At 35.2% G+C, this 18,855-nt stretch overlaps 3 protein-coding genes across 3 annotated transcripts in view; 1 reads left to right on the top strand and 2 right to left on the bottom strand.

The window, feature by feature from the left end:
• Positions 1 to 6,270, bottom strand: part of LOC134667986 (exportin-4-like) — a 31,915-nt gene extending 25,645 nt beyond the window's left edge. Inside the window, exons 1-2 of the mRNA XM_063525422.1 lie at positions 6,000 to 6,270; positions 4,431 to 4,709 (exon numbers count right to left, since the gene is read on the bottom strand). Coding sequence (XP_063381492.1) covers positions 4,431 to 4,709; positions 6,000 to 6,050 — 330 coding nt within the window. The 5' untranslated portion in view covers positions 6,051 to 6,270. The remainder of the gene's footprint in view (positions 1 to 4,430; positions 4,710 to 5,999) is intronic.
• A 2,740-nt stretch (positions 6,271 to 9,010) lies between these two features.
• On the top strand, positions 9,011 to 11,573 carry LOC134667984 (uncharacterized). The gene has a single exon (XM_063525420.1). It carries the CDS (start codon positions 9,112 to 9,114, stop codon positions 10,021 to 10,023), a length of 912 nt encoding a protein of 303 aa, XP_063381490.1. The 5' UTR covers positions 9,011 to 9,111; the 3' UTR covers positions 10,024 to 11,573.
• LOC134667983 (uncharacterized) lies at positions 11,503 to 18,836 on the bottom strand. Its single transcript, XM_063525419.1, has 10 exons — positions 18,378 to 18,836; positions 17,493 to 17,657; positions 17,141 to 17,227; positions 16,400 to 16,615; positions 15,689 to 15,841; positions 14,979 to 15,207; positions 14,384 to 14,694; positions 14,066 to 14,213; positions 12,687 to 12,917; positions 11,503 to 11,621 (listed from the first exon to the last, which is right to left on the bottom strand). The coding sequence occupies exons 1-10, from the start codon at positions 18,600 to 18,602 to the stop codon at positions 11,566 to 11,568; spliced, it is 1,821 nt and encodes a 606-aa protein (XP_063381489.1). The 5' UTR covers positions 18,603 to 18,836; the 3' UTR covers positions 11,503 to 11,565.
• Between the last annotated feature and the right edge of the window lie 19 nt (positions 18,837 to 18,855).

Below are 18,855 nucleotides of genomic sequence, written 5' to 3'. Positions count from 1 at the left end.
TGATCCTAGAGAAAAGTGTTCTACATGTTTCTTGTAGAAAATTTTATGTTTATTATTTAGGTATAAGATTTTTTTTGCTATGAGTCATACTTTTCAAATTATTAACGAATAAATAAAAACAAGGAAACTTAGAATTCATTATACTAGAACTTTCCCTCTTTATTATCTTTTTAAATATTGATCCCTGCGAAAAGTGTACTGAATCTGTTTTGTTCAAAATTCTGTGCAGATTATTATCGTTTAACAACATTTTTTGATATTGGCCACCGTTTATGAGTTATTTACGAAAAACTAAAAAAAGGGACCTTAGAAGTGATTATAATTAAATTTTCCGCGTTAATATCTCTTTGAATATTGATCCTAGCGAAAAATTGTACCTACTGAATCTTTCTTGTAGTCAATTTTATGCAGATTACTTATGTAATAGAACATTTTTCGCTATGCGCCTCCGTTTAAGAGTTATTTACGAAAAACTAAAAAAAGGGACCTTTAATGTCAAATATCTCACTTCCGGTCATGATTTCGATCGAGCAACCGGCAAATTCGGATTCAGCGGGGTCTAATTAGGTTAAAAAACCCGGTTGCCAAAAAGTAATATGATTTGCCAGTCGAATCAAAAAGGAGAGCGATTTTGAATTTTTATGTCTAGTCTAATACGCATACGGTGCGCGGCGAACGGCACACAGTGTTTCGTCTAGAACAAGCTAGGTGGACAAAAGTCGTTATCAAATTATCTCTAATGAGTCATTAGATATGATAAACAACATGTTGAAACCCCCAAACCCATTAATAGATTATGTCTAACTTTCTAATTTTATGAGCCATAGGGTGCAGAAGTCAGCTAATGAGGTAAGTGCAATTGCACAATTTAATCAGTTGCAATTTTGTGATGCGTTCAACGACATCTCTTACAAGTAAAACGTTATTTTATGAAAAGGTTTGGTAATAGATCTTATAACTGAAGGTAAGCACTTTATATTTTTCATAAAAACATGTTCATATCAGTTGTAATAATGCTCGTATAGAGCAATAAATATGCACTTAAAAACGTGGTGATTTTTTCTTCATTTTAGAACTTTGATAGACTAGCAAATACTTGACACCGCTTGACACCGGTCTAGATTTTTGATATTATTTACTTGCATAATTCTATTTTATGATGGTGTATATTTAATTTTGCATAAATTTGCATAACATTTTTTTTTCATTTTTTTTGCAGAACACGTTTTCTCTATTTTAAGGAAGGGGTTTTTGAAGAATGGACAAATAAGGGGAAAAACGACGAAAATTTCCACCTTTATCAGTTTATATTGGTAAAATATGAGTTACGAGATTTCAAAGAAGAGTCTGAGAGACGGTTAAAAAATATTTTAACCAGTTATTCATCAAAACTGAATACCAAGTGGAATAGTGCGTCAAGATTTAAAGAAGCAATTTGTGGAAAAGTTTAAAAGTGGTATGGATGGCCAAAATATAGAATTACGAGTGTACATAACTAGACCAAGTGCATCAACGTCGTCTGAAAATGTTAATCCTGCAGGAAGACCCAAATTAAACTTCAAAAGTTCCCCTTTTGAAACGGAAAAAACGCTGAGTTAAAGATCTGGTACAATTACGTACCTATATTTTAACTGCTGCCGAAATCCCGATTGATTCGTGATCGACAGAAAATAGAACACGGCAAAAATGTTAAAAAATATTAGAGAAAGTCCACTTAAGCCAACGTAGTCTTGTTCTTATGACAGCAGTAGGTACTTCAATGAATTCTAGGCAGCTAAGTGTTACTGAGGCATTAGCATATTATATTGAGTCAAAATCGACAAATACAAACTTACAAGCAGACTAAAATGTGGTCAATGAAGGGTGATTATCATAAATATTCATCATATCATTATTTGCCCAATGCAAAAGGTACAAGCGTGTTATATCCTTCAGAAGAACTTTAAAAAACTTACGCAAAACAATTATTATTCTGATATAATACATGAGTTAGAACAGATTATAAGTTATTAATAATTAACAGATTAATTATTAATAATAAGTTAAGTTTTAATTAATTTTCTATATTACATTTTTATTTTTTTTGTATATTTTAAAGTAAATACTATGAAAATAATGTATCTAATGAACTGTAAAATTTTGTTTATTATTGTGTTAATAATTTATTTGCAAAAAAATATATAATTAATTTAAATATATATTTTATTTTTATTTTTTTGCTTTTTTTCATGGTATTTTAAAATTTTTAGTAAATTATATTTAATTAAGCAATACTAACCATAATACTACCCAAAAACACAAAAAAATAATTTTGTCCACCTAGCTTGTTCTAGACGAAACACTGTGCGGCATATCAAGTGAATGACCTTCATTTGCCGCACGCCGCTTGCGTTTAGTCCACGCCCTTAGCCATATTTTGGGGGCGAAAGTTTAGTTTAGGACAGCGGTCGGCAACCTTTTAGGAGTTAAGGGCCACATAGTAGTTAAGTAAATTGACGCGGGCCGCACTTTTATTAATATGTATCTTTATCAGACATTGTTGTTTTACAATATTACATACAAAATAGCCCGGGGGGCTGCGGGCCGCAAGCGAGAGGTTCGCGAGCCGCATGCGGCCCGCGGGCCGCTTGTTGGCGACCGCTGGTTTAGGACATACTGAGCAACTTTCATCATGGATGTCCCGACATCTATTAATCAGCCAAAATGTATACAACCTTGCACAATATGGCTAGAAGTAGTTGTTGAAAAATCATCGTATAATTTACAAGATATAATAAAATGTGCAAAGTTATTTCCTCTTTGTCTATCTATTGTTATAAATCATTGACGTATAACTCAGGATTGGCCTTACGGGCAATAAGAATGGGTCATGAATGGGGCCAGCACAGCGGTGACACCGCTACAACGCGATTGGTTGATGAGTTCGCATCACGCGCGCGATTGGTCGCAAGCTCGCAACTAGTTGCGTTAGACTGCACGATTGGCTCGAATTCGTGAGTGACATCGCTGAACTAGTACCATTTTAGTAGTGTCCGACCGAAGGTTCGGTTTCGGTTTCGGTTTCGGCCAGTTTCGGCCAAAAAATCATGTTTCGGCTGTAGTTTCGGTTTCGGCCAAAAAACGGCCGAACCTTTCGGCCGGGCCGAAACTTACGAAATGGTACTTCGTACTATGAAACTAAACATGTGACAAAGATCTAAAGTTGGGGAACAAGTAGGACAACAATATTAATATACTGATTTATGTATACATACATAAATTAATTGATTTATTATAAAATACAATTCCCCTGTATAACTAGTGGAGTGGCCAAGTTGAAGAATAGCAACTTTCGTAGGACTAAAAAGGTTTATACCGACAAGTGGTATTATTGGAATCAGCATGATCTACTGATTATCAAAATGCATGTTGTCGCTTCATAAAGTGGTAGAATGTGTTTCTATGACGTTATAAAGTCGGCAGTACAAAATTGTAAACTATTTTCTTTTAAACATACCATGTGGAGTACCAAATGTAAGGGCTTTGTGAGTAAATTACAAATGTAATAACATAGTCTAACAAGTACCTAATTCTCTTATTTTTTAATATTTCTGGCTAATTATTTTTGAACATTATATAGAGGATATTCACAGTCACTTGGTATGTATTTTAGGGCCGGCCTAAAGCAAACGGGGTGCACAAAAAAACAGTTTTTTTTGAGCAAAACTGCAAAATATATAGGAATCGTAAAAGACAGAAAAAAATCAATCACAACGCTAAAATAAGCATGTTTCGTAGGAAAAACTTTTCTCTAAAATCGAAAATGGCCAATATATTTGACCCGAAAGTTGGGAAAAATCTAGAACAGTACAAATTTCCATGAATGTTGTGTCATTATAACATTATTTTTTATTGTGTTATCGTAGAGAATACGCTAAAAAAAGCATGTTTTGTATGAATAACTTTTCTCTAAAATAAAAAATGGTGCTTGCTGATGCTTATTTTAGCGTATTCTCTAGGATAACATCATGAAAAATAGGTATCATAATAACATCACTCTGATGATTTTTTTTCTAAGTGCTAAAACCCCTTTGCTTTAGTCCAACCCGGTATAATCCTTTTCGGTCCTACGAAAATTGTAAATAAGGTAATTTCTACGAATTGGCCTCTCCTCTAAAAAGCGGTTTTGTGACATATTTTCAACGGTTTTCACAAGTCAACAAAAGGTTCGGTTTCGGTTTCGGTTTCGGCCGAAACTGGGGCCAAAGCCGAACATTCGGTTTCGGTTTCGGTTTCGGCAAAAAAACATGTTTCGGTCGGACACTACATTTTAGTAACCGTAAGCCCCGTCCTGAGATATAAGTCAATGTTATAAATGCAGATATTTCAAAGCACTTCTTTTGCGTAACTATTTTAGTTGCGTCATATTCATGTAAATAACAAACATATACCTGCAATAATTTTTCTCTCAGAAACGGCGGAGTATCTTGTCTCAGCAAGTAATTCAGCAAATATTCTCTGAGAGAAGAAATATCACTTTCTGACAACAATGTCCATTCTCTGATAAGCGCTGTCTTTAGCAGCCCGGCTGCTTCAAACAGGACATAGTCAGTTCTGGATTTTTCTAGAATCTCCCTGCAGAGTTGGTAAGGGTTTTTGGTACTCCTGAACTCTAGGAACACGCTTTCTGCTTGATGCCGCTGCTCTGATGTCACCAGGGTTGGTGGGGCCTATGAATGAAAAATAGTGCTTTATTTATTTCATTTTACTTTATTAAGTATACATATAATAGGTCGTGTTGAACTATGAATAAACTACATAACCATATACAGGGTGTAATCGTTAAGTGTGGCCAGGCCATAATTCCGTAAATATAACAGATATCAGAAAACTTCCAACTGATATCGAAAGTGTGTTACCTAATGAGTAAAATTACATTAATAACTTTTTTTAAATAAAAGCAGAAATATCCCAAGTATTAACTTCAAACCCTTCCATACATTTACTCGGCCAAGTTAGGCACCAATGGGGAAGTTAAGATTCCCGTGGGGTGTCCCATAGTAGGTAGTCTTGTCTCGTCCGTCTGTCTGTCACCAGGCTGTATCTCACGAACCGTGATAGCTAGACAGTTGAAATTTTCACAGATGATGTATTTCTGTTGCCGCTATAACAACAAATACTAAAAACAGAATAAAATAAAGATTTAAATGGGGCTCCCATACAACAAACGTGATTTTTGACCAAAGTTAAGCAACGTCGGGAGTGGTCAGTACTTGGATGGGTGACCGTTTTTTTTTTTGCTTTTTTTTGTTTTTTTTTTTTTTGCATTATGGTACGGAACCCTTCGTGCGCGAGTCCGACTCGCACTTGCCCGGTTTTTTTCTAAGTGGCCAGTCAAGGAATTTTCAGTATGCCCATGCCCTAAGTAACAGGTTTTTAGTTATGACAATGTGGATGAAGGTATTGACAGTACAAATACTGCTAATTGTACAATGGTGGACCTTGTTACAATTTTTTTTAACTATTTTATTGTTTATATCTAATGTTAATAATAATGATGATCATAATATAAATTAGTTTAGCTTAGTTTAGGATAATTTATATTATGAGAATAAAAATCTAAGTATAAACTTACCTACCTACCTTACTTAGTATCTAAGTGTAGAAAACAGTATTATAATGATAGCTTTATAACATTTCATTTCATCATTGTAGTAAAATAGAGAATGAAGGTAGCCCAACTGATAATCCTTAAAATACTTCTAACAAAATAGTGTAAAGCTTTGTTTCTAGTATTAGTAAAACAGAATGAAAACTATCTACGAGCTTCTGTCTTCATCCAATCGTAGGATTGGTTGTACAATATTCAATTAGGGTGTTATTATCAAATAAAAATACTAGTGCGCCTTAAGAGAATGAGCACCCGGTATAAGCTTGTCCTAGAATTTATTATGAAGCTCTATGTGTCATTGTCTAGTATAATTTTAGGATAGATTTATATACATTCATTTTAGTCGTACCATCAACATCTGGGCTGCAGTCTCCAGTGTTTGTATCGCACCGTTATCCATCGTAGCTGTTGTTACTGGAACACAGCAAATTGCACGAAAACGATGAATTAGACTGAACGTAACCGAGACATGCGAATCGGATCACGGTTTGAAGTAATTAGGAAGTCGCATAATTGTAGAGAATTTGTGAAAACACCACGAATTTTCCAAAATAATATCGCATGACAACCGTGCAGTGACAGTTACGAGCTATGTTACCTGTAATAAAAAATATATTTTCACCTGGAATTTGGTGCTACTAGGTACAAAAAAACATTATTTGTCGGGCAACGGTTTTAAATATGGCTTAAACAGGTCAGAGCCGTTTATTTTTATCAAGGGCCCAACCTTTTCTGTTCTCTTTCACGACGCAGCAACTAGTATCATTTCTCTCTCCTCGCTCTTTTAAAATGCCGTTTGTCAAAAAAGGACAACCATACTGTTGACAAGGTGGACTTCAAATCAAGTGTTGCCTTTCTTGATGCGCCCAGGCTGTGTATGTGTGCGTAATAGCGTGTATGTGTGCTCTTTTAGGGATGTGAAAAGTCGATTTTAATCATGTTATATATCGATAAACGCAACACAGCGGAACGAAATAGCGATTAAGTGAAGCTTCAATATCTTCGTTAAACATAAACATAATTGAAATGCTAATGGATAATGAATATATTATAATATAATAATATAATTCAATTATTGCGGAACACCTATTTTAGGAGGTATTTATGTATTTTAATTTAATATCTGAACTTTCCCTTGGTTCCCTGCTGGGGCGTGACTATAAAATTGTGATCTGATAACCACAATAAAGAATAAAAGCGTTTTTGGTCATTTTAGGTATCGTTAAGCCTTTGAAGTAAAATTAAAATTGCAAGAAATGTCGATAGTTTATCGATATGACTTTATCGACATGGCTACAGCAACGTGGGCCTCATTGTTAATCGTACACTAAACAAAAGTGGCAACAGTGACAGCTCGCTGAGACTACGTCTTTATATATTATAAGTCTATGCCCCTACCTTTATTGTTCTATTTGACGGCGCAGCAACTAGTATCATTTCTCTCTCCTCGCTCTTTTAAAATGCCATTTGTCAAACAAGGACAACTATACTGTTGACAAGATGGACTTCAAATCCAAGTGGCCCCTTTTTAGGCGACCCAGGTTGTGCATGTGTGCGTAAAAACGTATATGTGTGCTCTTTTAGGGATGTAAAAAGTCGATTTTAATCATGTTATATATCGATAAACGCTACACAGCGGAACGAAATAGCGATTAATTGAAGCTTCAATATCTTCGTTAAACATAAACATAATTGAAATGCTAATGGATAATGAATATATTATAATGTAATAAAATAATTCAATTATTGCGGACCACCTATTTTAATAGGTATTTATTAGTGTCCGACCGAAGGTTCGGTTTCGGTTTCGGTTTCGGCCAGTTTCGGCCAAAAAATCATGTTTCGGCTGTAGTTTCGGTTTCGGCCAAAAAACGGCCGAACCTTTCGGCCGGGCCGAAACTTACGAAATGGTACTTCGTACTATGAAACTAAACATGTGACAAAGATCTAAAGTTGGGGAACAAGTAGGACAACAATATTAATATACTGATTTATGTATACATACATAAATTAATTGATTTATTATAAAATACAATTCCCCTGTATAACTAGTGGAGTGGCCAAGTTGAAGAATAGCAACTTTCGTAGGACTAAAAAGGTTTATACCGACAAGTGGTATTATTGGAATCAGCATGATCTACTGATTATCAAAATGCATGTTGTCGCTTCATAAAGTGGTAGAATGTGTTTCTATGACGTTATAAAGTCGGCAGTACAAAATTGTAAACTATTTTCTTTTAAACATACCATGTGGAGTACCAAATGTAAGGGCTTTGTGAGTAAATTACAAATGTAATAACATAGTCTAACAAGTACCTAATTCTCTTATTTTTTAATATTTCTGGCTAATTATTTTTGAACATTATATAGAGGATATTCACAGTCACTTGGTATGTATTTTAGGGCCGGCCTAAAGCAAACGGGGTGCACAAAAAAACAGTTTTTTTTGAGCAAAACTGCAAAATATATAGGAATCGTAAAAGACAGAAAAAAATCAATCACAACGCTAAAATAAGCATGTTTCGTAGGAAAAACTTTTCTCTAAAATCGAAAATGGCCAATATATTTGACCCGAAAGTTGGGAAAAATCTAGAACAGTACAAATTTCCATGAATGTTGTGTCATTATAACATTATTTTTTATTGTGTTATCGTAGAGAATACGCTAAAAAAAGCATGTTTTGTATGAATAACTTTTCTCTAAAATAAAAAATGGTGCTTGCTGATGCTTATTTTAGCGTATTCTCTAGGATAACATCATGAAAAATAGGTATCATAATAACATCACTCTGATGATTTTTTTTCTAAGTGCTAAAACCCCTTTGCTTTAGTCCAACCCGGTATAATCCTTTTCGGTCCTACGAAAATTGTAAATAAGGTAATTTCTACGAATTGGCCTCTCCTCTAAAAAGCGGTTTTGTGACATATTTTCAACGGTTTTCACAAGTCAACAAAAGGTTCGGTTTCGGTTTCGGTTTCGGCCGAAACTGGGGCCAAAGCCGAACATTCGGTTTCGGTTTCGGTTTCGGCAAAAAAACATGTTTCGGTCGGACACTAGTATTTATGTATTTTAATTAAATATCTGAACTTTCCCTTGGTTCTCTCCTGGGGCGTGACTACAAAATTGTGATATTATAACCACAATAAAGAAAAAAAGCGTTTTTGTTCATTTTAGGTATAGTTAAACCTTTGAAGTAAAATTATAATTGCAAGAAATGTCGGTAGTTTATCGATATGACTTTATCGACATGGCTACAGCAAAGTGGGTCGCTTTGTTAATCGTACACTAAACAAAAAGTGGTCCCACTGACAGCTCGCTTGGAAGGCATCTGTATATATTCTTATATCTATGCATTTTGTCTTTGTCAATGTCATATTGCACCATTCAGTGCACTCTCGTCATTATCATTTCTTTAAAAATCGAGATAGCCAAATTACCAGTTTGTATTGTTTATAAGAAAGATGAGTGTTATTAGAAGGAGCACGCAGTTCGATTCAACAGCATCTTCGCAAGAGAGCCACGATCACGACGACATAAATGTTGTGAAGCAGAAAAATCTCGCTAAGGACTTGCTGAAATCTCGAATTTTCTTAGGTCGCTACTTAGAAAGGCGGCTAATAAACCAACAGATTGGCTACAGAGATGTTGTTGTTGTTAGTCCGGCTGAGGTTGACTTGAAGAGAGATTTGCTTGAAGTGCAAAACAGTCTCCGTATTGTTTGTCCAAACATCCAATGGATCGGGATCACTGACTCTGAACCACTCGGTTACACATCTGGCGTATGCATCTGGACCGAAATTGACAATCAACCCTTCGGGCCGTTTTGGTTTCAAGTGAAGAGCCTCAAATTCAGGGATGAAGAAATTATAGTGACTGTCAAGTGTCTTCGGCACATATCAGATGCATTTCTGGAATTGGAGCCTATATTGACTGGAGGATCTGAAGGTACAAGCAAGAGTATGGAAAAAAGTGAAGGCAAAGTTGAAAAGCCTATAGAGGCTCTTAGCGACACTGTTCAAGAGATAAAAGCTAATTTAAAAACTGCTTTATCTATAACCAATGTAAAAGAATTCTTTACATTCATTTTTGCACTTGTAATTGCAGTTTTTACTGGAAGCACTGCATTTATCAATTTCCTCGGCAATTTTATTTTAGCGTTGTTGAGAGAAATGTCAATTTTGGTCAAAAATTCGACTCCAATGTTTTTGGGTTTTTTAGACTTTTTGAGTAAAATTGTTGGGGGATTTTACATCCTGTTAGCTATGTTCTTTAAGCCGAGCAACCCACCTCCGCAGAACAAGAGATCACTTAGATACCATGACAATACACAATCTAGGTACAACAATGAATTTGACAGCAGATATATTGACTGATTCATATTTATATATTTTTTTAAGATTTAGTTGTTTACGCTTTATTTTGGGCAGAGTCTGTGCGGAAAGAGAAGAGTTGTCAGATCTATGGGGCCCAATATACGACTCTTCTCTTTCGAAACAGACTATAGATCTCAACTTTGTTATGCCAAAGCTAAATAAAAGTTAAACTGCGGCATAAAAAAATGCAATCAGGTTGCAGTCTGCCTGTATCAGCCCTAATAGAAATCTAAAGAAAGCTCTAAGTATACAAACATTATAGTCAACTCCTCCCCTGATGGTGATCACATACATTAGTGTATATCTATGATCTGATCCATCACTATATGGCAAAAACAAGCCAATAAAAAGATCAAAATAAATAAGATGTTTAAAAAGTGTCACATACACGTCAGCATACTAAGCATAGTGATCTTATGAGCACCCCCTTCTATTTTTTTTTGTCTTCCTACCCACAGTTTTTTGGTGACGGAACCCTTTTGGAAAGCGAAATATTTGACGGAACCCCAAATTAAATATTTTCGTTCGTCATGGTCGACCAGATATACCTATTGTTTTTTTCTTATTATTAGAAGTATTTTTGCGGAACCCCAACAGAGGCTTTGCGGAACCCTAGGGTTCCGCGGAACACACTTTGAGAATGGCTGGGTTATACAATAAAACGTTGCAGAATGAGGCTGGACCTCAACTACACTATAGACTTAAGAGCCCACTTGTTAACATTCTTAAACTTGCAATCTTTCGCTATTATCAGCTGTTCACTTTCCGCAATATTCCGCATTTTGATAACATTCCTATTGTTTCATCCCATTCCATTCTAGCAGCTGTTTGGCATATCGCTGGCCCAATATTACAGGGTTCTATGTTAAATTTTCAAGATAGTTGAAATTCGACTTAATGTCGCTATGACAATGTTCAAATTTCAATTTAATAAAAGTGGAACATTGAACCCTACCTGTAATATTGGGCCAGCAATATAATGTTTGTGGAACAAGCCATAATGAACCTTAAGTCCATAGCCTAATAACAAGATGTTTAAGAGGGTTTACCTAAATTTTTTGAAGCTGTGTTGTAAAAAGGACTAACAAGGTTCATTATTGCTTGTCTCCAAGATATTCCCTGATGTATTGCCAGCACACAAAAAAAGTAAGTAGTGTTTTTTTGTCTATGGTTGTATTGTATTCAAAACAATTTCACAGCATTTACATACATGATTGTATAAAATATTTATTTATTTTATTGTAGACTTTATTTTATAATTAGTGATAATAACACTGAAAATAAGATGATAATTATGTGCTTAGAGTCACACAAAGACAAATCTGCAACGATTTGGATAGCATATGCAAATGTTATTTTATATTTAATACTTCTATGAAATTATGACGTATTTTAAATAACACTTGCACTACATGTGCTATCCAAGTCGTTGCAGACTTATTTTGATCTAACTCTACATGATTTCCTCTGGTTATGGACTTATGGCAAATGGAGGTAAAAATTGTATATACATTTTTGTAATTTTATGAAATATTAAACAATTTATTTAACGTCACTCTTTTTGTTGTCTATGGGTACCACTATAACATCGCTGACATCTGAAAAAAGGCAATATTTTTTTAAATTACAAACGAACATGAAAAATTTGCCCACGGAAATGAGGGCAAATTTCCGTGTATTTAAAATTTTTAAGACGAAACAGGAGCTGAGTTTTAAATATTTTAGGTAAATATACCCGTCTCGCTAACGGAAGCGGCACCTAAAAGTAGTGTGATAACTGATAAGGATAAGGCGAAAAATCCTGCGTAAAAATCTCAAAAATCGAGGTTTCGTACTCCTCTGTTTCCTCCTCCAAAACTTAACCAATCGTAACCAAATTTCGAAATCGAAATGATTATGAAATTATCTGTGTCGGACCGTTTTGCTTTTTTGGCTAATTGATATCAGTTTTAAATGCCACGCCTCTCATTGCAGCATAGTTAATTAGGCCATTTTTGAAGGGCACTAGCGCCTTAAAAAACAAAAACATCAAAAAAAGCAAAACAGTCCGACACAGATATTGACAATATTAATCTGTGTGGAAAAAATCATTGCTCTAGCTTCAAAAAACACGGAGGAAAACGAGGAGTACGTTTGTATGGAGAAATGACCACTCCTGTTGGCTCTTAATGGACAAGAATAGTCGTGGTACGAGCGAATAATTGTGGGTTGCTTTGATATGAATACTTTTTTCAAAAGGATTTTTATAAACCAGCGTCGTAAACATCTACATTATCGGCAAAAATCTATCATATTTTTTTCAGATAGGTACATTTTACATATATTTTTTTAACTACATATTTTCCAAAAACGGCTGCAGCGTTTTCGATGAAATTTACAATATAGGGGCGTATGAAAACAACAATTTGATTAAGCTAGGGTTCATTTTGATCTGTAATTAGTTTACCACGTGCAGCGAGTCGTAGTCGTAAGTACCGTAAGTAAATATATGGTCGTGGTGATGTTGATGATAGAATCATTGTTTACATGATATATATAATTATATATCTAGACTAATTTCATGAATTTTCGAGCGAATGTCTGCTATAAATAGCAGTATGATAGATTTTTTGCCGCTACTGTAGCTGATGCTATTTCAAAAATACGTGTTAAAAAGAGTTTACCTCCCCACGAAAGATCCATGAATTTTTGTGACCTGTTGATAACAGTGTATACAGAAGTTTTAGTGTCTTCTTTCCGGAAAACATTAACGTTTGATTTAATAAATGACGCCAAATTCTTAACTTTGGACGCGTTTAAAGACTTTGAAGCTGGAGTGATTTTTGGTCTAATAACACTTGATGTGTTTGGTTTTCTCGTTTTATTCATAACTTCGACTTCTGATTTTTGTATTACTGGAAGAAAAAGCAAATGTTAATGTAGTTAGTACTAGTTCTAAAGTGCAATATCTGTGGACGATTTTCTATAGCATTCGTGTTTTAGGTACCTATACGTAGAATAGCAAATTGTTACCAAATATGTTTTGGCACGTACCTATATTTTCTAATCAAACTAGTAAATTAGGACGAAACAGGAGCTGAGTTTTAAATATTTTAGGTAAATATAGCCGTCTCGCTAACGTAACCGGCTCCTAAAAGTAGTGCGATAAGGACAAGGCGAAAAATCTCAAAAATCGGGGTTTCGTACTCGACTGTTTCCTCCTCCAAAACTTAACCAATCGTAACCAAATTTGGAAATCTAAATGATTATGAAATTGTCTCTGTTGGACTGTTTTGCTTTTTTGGCTAATTGATATCAGTTTTGAATACTACGCCTCTCATTGCGGCATAGTCTATGTTGATGTTTGATGTTATGAGGCCATTTTTGAAGGGCTCTAGCATTAAAAAACAAAAAAAACAAAAAGAGCAAAACGGTCCGACACAGATATTGACAATATTAATCTGTGTTGAAAAAATCATTGCTCTAGCATCAAAACCCACGGAGGAAAAAGTCGAGTACGTTGGTATGGAGAAATTACCACTCCTGTTGGCTCTTAATGACAGTGTGACTTAAGCGGGTCTATGTAATTATCTGAATCCCTAAAGTCTTTTCTCCTATCTTTGCATTCTCTAATATTGTTTGTCATAATGATCAGATCAGTTGTCTTGACACTCGTATACCCTAATTTTGGTTTCCCTATTATTGATTATTTATCCTAATGTTATAAAGCATTTTTTTTTGTCGAGGGTCGCAGTTCTAACCTAACCCACTTTTGTGGCAGCAAGTTCCAACCTAACCATTTTTCAGAACCATTACATTATGGAAAATAATCGTTATGACAATTGTTCGTTAGGGCATGTGCCCAATGTGCCCATTAGGACAAATCAGTTTGAGCAAGTGACTTTAGAACAAAAGTTGTTAGGGATTGCTAGACTTTCTTTCTCTTTTTAATTCTAGTAACTCTATTGTAACTCTAATTTTGTTTACCGATACCTTGTTCGTAGCACGTAGCACGTATATAGTTATGTGATAGGTAGAATGTGAAAGGCAGAAAATTACTGACCGTTACTTTTTTGTCGGTTATTAACTCCTGTACCTTTTTTCTGAATGTATGCGGGTACATGATGTGAGTGATGATAAGCCTTTTTGTGGTATTTGTGACTCGTTTTATTCAAAGGCACTTGAATTGTCTTGTTTTTCTTCTGAATTGGCTGAAATTAGTATTTAACAAAGTGTTAAAAAATCTTTTTATTTCTTCTCCTTATTTCCGTGGACATTTACCATGTACGTTCTGTAAGGACACTTTTTAAAATGTAGTGTGATGTTCTGATATTAGGTACCTTACATATGTATGTGCCTTAAAGAAATAAGCATTTAATACCTCAGTTGCTATGCATGATGTGAATGTTTCGCCTAATGTGGCGTTTGGAATTTCCTTTACATTTTTCGCAACACTGTCGCCCACTATATTGGTCATAATATTTGTAATTATTATATTTATTTCACTGCTATCAAACTCTAGGAGCATATTTTTGAACAAGCTTAACATTGATGGCAGGTGTGGCGTGAGATGCTTTTTCGTTTCTTCATTTCCAGATAGATTTTGAAGAATTTCCAAGTGCAAAAACAATTCGTTTAAAGTCATATGCTGTCGATAGGCTATCAGTGCATTCAGTGTCTTGTTTCCGATACCTGAAATAAAGGAAACTTAGAAACTGATTCAACATTTCTGTAATACATTCTACCAGGCACCCATAAACTTATCGACGACTTTCAATAAGTCTATGGCCACCCTGATTGAAAGCAATACCTACCTACATAGGTCCAAGTTAAAAAAGTTATTCAGTCTGTATATTCTGGTATTATTTTTGATCTTTTATATGTAGATTTGTCTCGATATTCTATTGATGTTTGGGTAATGGTTGCAAAGTTATATAATTCCACTGCTTGGGCTACAGATTTTGGCAGTTTATTACCTTCTTGCATTGGCCGACAGTGGTAACTTAGACTCATTCCAGTATGCTGAACTTGCGGCTGGCATGTATTTAAAACCGTATTAAGCATTTCTACGGCATCACAGCTTATTTTATCTTGATATTTCTTAAGAAGCTTCTTTATCTCACAAGTTATTTTCGCATTGAAATTTAAGTACCGTCGGCCTTCTTCGAGTCTGGAGAGATTGTATAGGAGTTTTGCTGTCATCTCCTAATAATATAAATAATAAAAGGTTTATTTTTAAAGGGCTTCCTATGAACTTACGAAGCAGGTGGCCCCGAGTTCGAATTCCGGCAGGCGTATTTATTTATGTTTATCACGCGTATTTGTCAGATGTATTTATCTACATAAATGTAGGTATACGGAATTTCAATGATACATTCAATTCCTGAGCCTAAAATCCTAAATTAAGTAACTTTCTCAAAGAAAACGGCTATTCTATTCTAATTAATTTTTCCCTGATAAGCCCCCTACGACCGCACTTACTTTTGGGCCGGTTTAGGTTTAGTGTTTACATATTGATTAGTGTATACATTTGCTAAACGCAAGTGTGTACTGTCTCGGACTTTCGATATTCGAAATGTCATTGATAAATGATAAGTACCTATGTTATAGTTTTCAATTGTTTGGTGGATATTTAAATATGTGTTGTCAACTTGTGTAGGTGATGGTATTATTGCGTCTTACTGACCTGTGTATCTGCTTCTATCAAGCTAGGGTTCTTACACGGCCAAGAAAGGCACAAAGTCACAATGGTGCGATTATCAAATATACAGCAGATATCAGCGAAGGCGCATGCTTGTATGATCTCCGACTTTTCCGTATAAGTGCCTTCTTCTAGGCCCTGAAAATAAAGAAAGATGTTCTATATATTTCAACAACCAAAAGTTCAATCAACGATATCAATCATGCTGGATAATTAATGGATTATAACCCTCTTTAGTGAATGAAAAATGTAGTTATGGATAACAAAGTGATCAACTTTCTGAAAAATAGTGTATCTAATACTGATGAGTGACTGGAGCGATATCTATACTTGTTAATTCAGTCACTGATGAGTTGATGAGATGAGTGACTGAATTGGCAAATAAAAATATCGCTTAGATGTAAAAAAAAAACGCAAACATATAACCAATTTACAACCAACCTAAAAAGTAATCTGGTCGAAAAATCCTATTACTATTACAGTTTATCGGAATTTACTGAGGATACCTTGCGATAAGTACAGTTATATTATATGTTAAAAAATATCTTCTTGTTATCAAATTAAAACAAGAAGTTAAACGAAAATTTTTCCGTACAAATACTTCCATGAAATTTATACACGCTGATAAAAAATACGAAATTATACAAAATCCAATCATTGATACAAGATTTTTATTTTAATAATACTTAGTTATACCTGGTTCAAAAAGAGCAAAGCATTTTTAGTATATTGGCCGCCCATATATAAAAACCTTTTGAGAATGTACATGTTTTTTATGATTTCTCCTATTGGGTTGGTGCCAAATTTGGTCTCTTCGTTAAAATGGATAATAAAGTCGTTGTATTCTTGCTGGTTTAGGCAGTGGCACTTTCTGCTTAATCTTTTGTATATTGAACAATCGTCGTCTTTGTCCTAGAGATAGCAAAAAAAAGTATAATTAATTAGCTAATAAGTATATTAAATGCAATAAGCCAATGACCAACTGTACGTTATGGGTCATAAGCTCATTTTAAGGATTTATATTATACTGCTGGGGGCAAATGTCGTCTACTTAGATTAGTAGGTACAAGAGGGTTTAGGCTATCGTGTCCACGGTTACTGTATGTGTATATTTGTGGACTTCCATTGGAAAAGGGTCCTTATGCTTCACCTGCAATAATTTATTAGAAATCTTATTGGATTTTCATTTATTTGGAATGGAAAAATTCATATTGCACTTGAAGCATGAGAGCATGATACCTTCTCTGATGGAATGGAATATCAATTATTACAGAACTCCATTTAAAACTGTCAACAATACTCCGTGGTCAAATTTTCATGGACGTATTGTTTACCGTTACATTTATTGATTTTCAGCTAATGTTCCGTGGACTAATTTCCATGGACGGTAACAGTAACCATGAGTGCACATTTGGAAAGAAAGAAATGAGGCCTTACGACAATAACAATAGAGTCTAATTCTTTAGTCTGCTTTTCCAATCTTTTCATGGCTGCGTCACCGATGATATCAGCCACTGATCGTTCCTGAAAATATGAATGGTAGGCATATTTTCAAGATATGTATTTTTTTAATTATTGTAGACAGACTGTTAAAAAATATATGTATAGCATGTCTTGTTTGTGTTGGACCGTTGGCATTTCCCACTATCCCATATCCTTGTCTCATTATCGCATTATAAAGACACTAGCACGACATTTTGTTTTAAGTACAACTGCTTTTAGGTTTTTTTTTCTCCTTCAAATTATATAATAAGAAAGCAATTTCTTTAATTCATGGTTTAATAGGTACCATTATATCCAGATTTTCAGTATCCCAAACGGCCATGGGTCTTAAAACGTCGGCCATTTTCGGCGGATCATCGGTAACCAGCGCCGTGGAATGTGTTTTTGCTTGCACATCTTCTAATAAGCATAAAAGTCTTTTAGTGCTGTTCTTCAGATTCTCTAGTTGCTCCTGAAATGTTAAATTATTTCGGATAGCATTGAGAAAATATAACTCAAGCGTTTTTAATCAACAGATTCCATTAAACTAAAATATGAAACATACGAAAGAAAAAGGGACCAAGCCCTCTGCTAACTTAAATTAGTTCTTAGAGTTTAAGTGCAGAAAGAGAAGAGTCGTAGAATATACGGGTTGATGGTTCCCTTATATTCCACGATTCGTCTCCGCACAGACTCTACCACAGGGTGAATTCTATCTGCGTTCTACCAGCTGGTGACATCAGCAGAGCTCTGCATAATGTCTGCATACCTACTCTCAGTGGCGTAGCGTGAACTAATCCAGCCGTGGGCGAAGCCACATTCTTGCGAGGCCGTTTTCTTTTACTGTGCCCGAATGGGCCTTGCGCGAGGCCCCCCTTAGGGCGCGAGGCCGTGGGCGACGGCCCACTTCGCCCACGCCTAGCTGAGCTGCAACTCTCAAAAAGTTCTCTCATGGTGGAAGTTGTCCAGCTTCATGTACTTTACCAGCATACAAATTTTTAAAGAAATCTAAGATGTGATCGAAATGTACATTAAACTTTTTGAGAATTGCTCAGCTACGCCACTGCATACTCTGCTCTGTTGACTTCGGCTCGGCGCGCGGTTTCCAAATGACGTTTCGGTTCGGACATCATTGCACCGTGTGCTGGAAAAGGAATGAAACGGGTACCTACCCACTGCTTATTTAACTTACCAATTTTATATGGCAAACGGGTTCACTGGAAGTCTTGCACTTCAAACAGTCATCTTTATTTTCATACACACAGTCGGGCTGGTCAAGCCTGTTAGACATAAGGTCATAAGAGCTAGAGGGCTCTGCAGTTAACTGCATGTCTTCTTCATTGTCGGTTACTTCGTTTATAATATAAAAATTATTGTCGTGGGTATCGCAAGATCTATTAACGTTTGGTGTCATCATTTTGAATCGTGGTGACTTCCAAGGTACCAACGCGATGACCTTTTTAAATATTCATTGGCTTGAATATTGGTTGCAGATGGATGACGTTAATCAAATTGTGTTTTTACATTTTGAAATACTTTTGAAATTTTGCGCTTTTGTTGATCGATCTTTTTGAGATGTCAACCCTGCTAGATGTTGCCAATCAAATATTCTTCTTTGATACATTTCAATTTAGGTCTATCGTTTTTAACAGTGTCTTGAACATTACAGG

This window comes from Cydia fagiglandana, chromosome 10 (assembly GCF_963556715.1).
Source record: "Cydia fagiglandana chromosome 10, ilCydFagi1.1, whole genome shotgun sequence".
In the NCBI taxonomy this organism is placed as follows: domain Eukaryota; kingdom Metazoa; phylum Arthropoda; class Insecta; order Lepidoptera; family Tortricidae; genus Cydia; species Cydia fagiglandana.
This window is presented reverse-complemented; position numbering and strand designations above follow the sequence as displayed.

What these genes read in the sequence shown, in the direction of transcription:
- LOC134667984 (XM_063525420.1), top strand. Translation starts at nt 9,112, where the DNA reads ATGAGTGTTATTAGAAGGAGCACGCAGTTCGATTCAACAGCATCTTCG.
- LOC134667983 (XM_063525419.1), bottom strand. Translation starts at nt 18,602, where the DNA reads ATGATGACACCAAACGTTAATAGATCTTGCGATACCCACGACAATAAT. An exon ending in CCGTTTGCCATATAAAATTG is followed by an intron (nt 17,658 to 18,377) that starts GTAAGTTAAATA and finishes TTAACATTTCAG; the next exon opens with GAGCAACTAGAGAATCTGAA. An exon ending in CATGGATCTTTCGTGGGGAG is followed by an intron (nt 11,622 to 12,686) that starts GTAAACTCTTTT and finishes GCCTTTTTTCAG; the next exon opens with ATGTCAGCGATGTTATAGTG.